Source organism: Corapipo altera, unplaced genomic scaffold (genome assembly GCF_003945725.1).
Source record: "Corapipo altera isolate COAL_440 unplaced genomic scaffold, ASM394572v1 59969, whole genome shotgun sequence".
Lineage (NCBI taxonomy): Eukaryota > Metazoa > Chordata > Aves > Passeriformes > Pipridae > Corapipo > Corapipo altera.
In genome coordinates, this window is record NW_020885863.1 from 2,429 (window position 1) to 4,016 (window position 1,588).

At 53.3% G+C, this 1,588-nt stretch overlaps 1 protein-coding gene across 1 annotated transcript in view; it reads right to left on the bottom strand.

Annotated features, from left to right (window-relative positions):
- Nucleotides 1-1,588, bottom strand: part of LOC113940857 (protein EFR3 homolog B-like) — a 3,138-nt gene that overhangs the window by 1,188 nt on the left and 362 nt on the right. Inside the window, exons 2-3 of the mRNA XM_027632012.1 lie at nucleotides 1,336-1,387; nucleotides 447-619 (exon numbers count right to left, since the gene is read on the bottom strand). Of these exons, the coding sequence (XP_027487813.1) occupies nucleotides 447-619; nucleotides 1,336-1,387 (225 nt within the window). The remainder of the gene's footprint in view (nucleotides 1-446; nucleotides 620-1,335; nucleotides 1,388-1,588) is intronic.

Below are 1,588 nucleotides of genomic sequence, written 5' to 3' on the forward strand. Positions count from 1 at the left end.
ATCCCATCCCAGATCCAGGATCTCCAGGATGGAACCATCCCAAAAATTCTCCTGGATCACTCATATTCCTGACAGGGATCCCATCCCAATCCTGCTCCACGGGATCTCCAGGATGGAACCATCCCAAAAATTCTCCTGGATCACTCATATTCCTGACAGGGATCCCATCCCAGATCCAGGATCTCCAGGATGGAACCATCCCAAAAATTCTCCTGGATCACTGATATTCCTGACAGGGATCCCATCCCAGATCCAGGATCTCCAGGATGGAACCATCCCAAAAATTCTCCTGGCTCACTCATATTCCTGCCAGGGATCCCATTCCAGATCCAGGATCTCCAGGATGGAACTATCCCAAAAATCCTCCTGGTTCACTCATATTCCCGCCAGTGCTCCCATCCCAATCCTGCTGCACAAGTTTTCCAGGAAAACCCCCCGGGATGAACCTGATGGTGGAGAACTTGTGGCGATTCCCGTGGCGGTCGATGAAGCTGATGAGGATTTCCAGGACAAAGAGGCGGATTTCGGGATCTTCCAGGAGGGCTGAGGAGAGGAGCCGGTCCAGGAACGCGCTGGGAAGAGCCGTGAGCATGTTGGTGCACTGGAAACCCACGGAGACCTGGAGATTCCAAGGAAAAAAAATGGGATAAGGGACACTCAGAGGGAGTTAAACCAAAATTTGGGCTCGTCCGGAAGGGAAGGATTTGAGGGATTCATCCCCATGGAATATGGACCTGGAGGAGTTCCTGAGGGATTCACCCCTTGGGAAAGGGACCTGGAGGAGTTTCTGAGGGATTCACCCCTTGGGAAAGGGACCTGGAGCAGTTCCTGAGGGATTCACCCCAGGGAATATGGACCTGGAGCAGTTCCTGAGGGATTCACCCCAGGGAAAGGGACCTGGAGCAGTTCCTGAGGGATTCACCCCATGGAAAAGGGACCTGGAGCAGTTCCTGAGGGATTCACCCCATGGAAAAGGGACCTGGAGCAGTTCCTGAGGGATTCACCCCAGGGAAAAGCAGTTCCTGAGGGATTCATCCCTTGGAATCTCCACCTGGAGCAGTTCCTGAGGGATTCACCCCTTGGAATATGGACCTGGAGCAGTTCCTGAGGGATTCACCCCATGGAACAGGGACCTGGAGCAGTTCCTGAGGGATTCACCCCTTGGAAAAACACCTGGAGCAGTTCCTGAGGGATTCACCACAGGGAATATGGACCTGGAGCAGTTCCTGAGGGATTCACCCCTTGGAAAAGGGACCTGGAGCAGTTCCTGAGGGATTCACCCCTTGGAATATGCACCTGGAATACGATCCCGTGGGAATGGGGCCGGATTCCTACCTGGAGCAGGGATTTCAGGAGCATGATCTGCGTCAACCGGTTCCGGTTTTCCCTGCATGGAAAGAGAGGAATTCCAGGGTCAAATCCAGGGGGGAACGAGGCATTCCAGGAATTTGGGGATTAAAAACCGGGAATGGGATCAGGGGGGAGGAGATCTGAGTTCTCCAGGCGAGATTCCAAAGGGAAAACAACGGGAATGACACTTCCCAAGATCCCAGGGAATCCTGTTTTCCAGAAATAAAGAGGAGTTTGG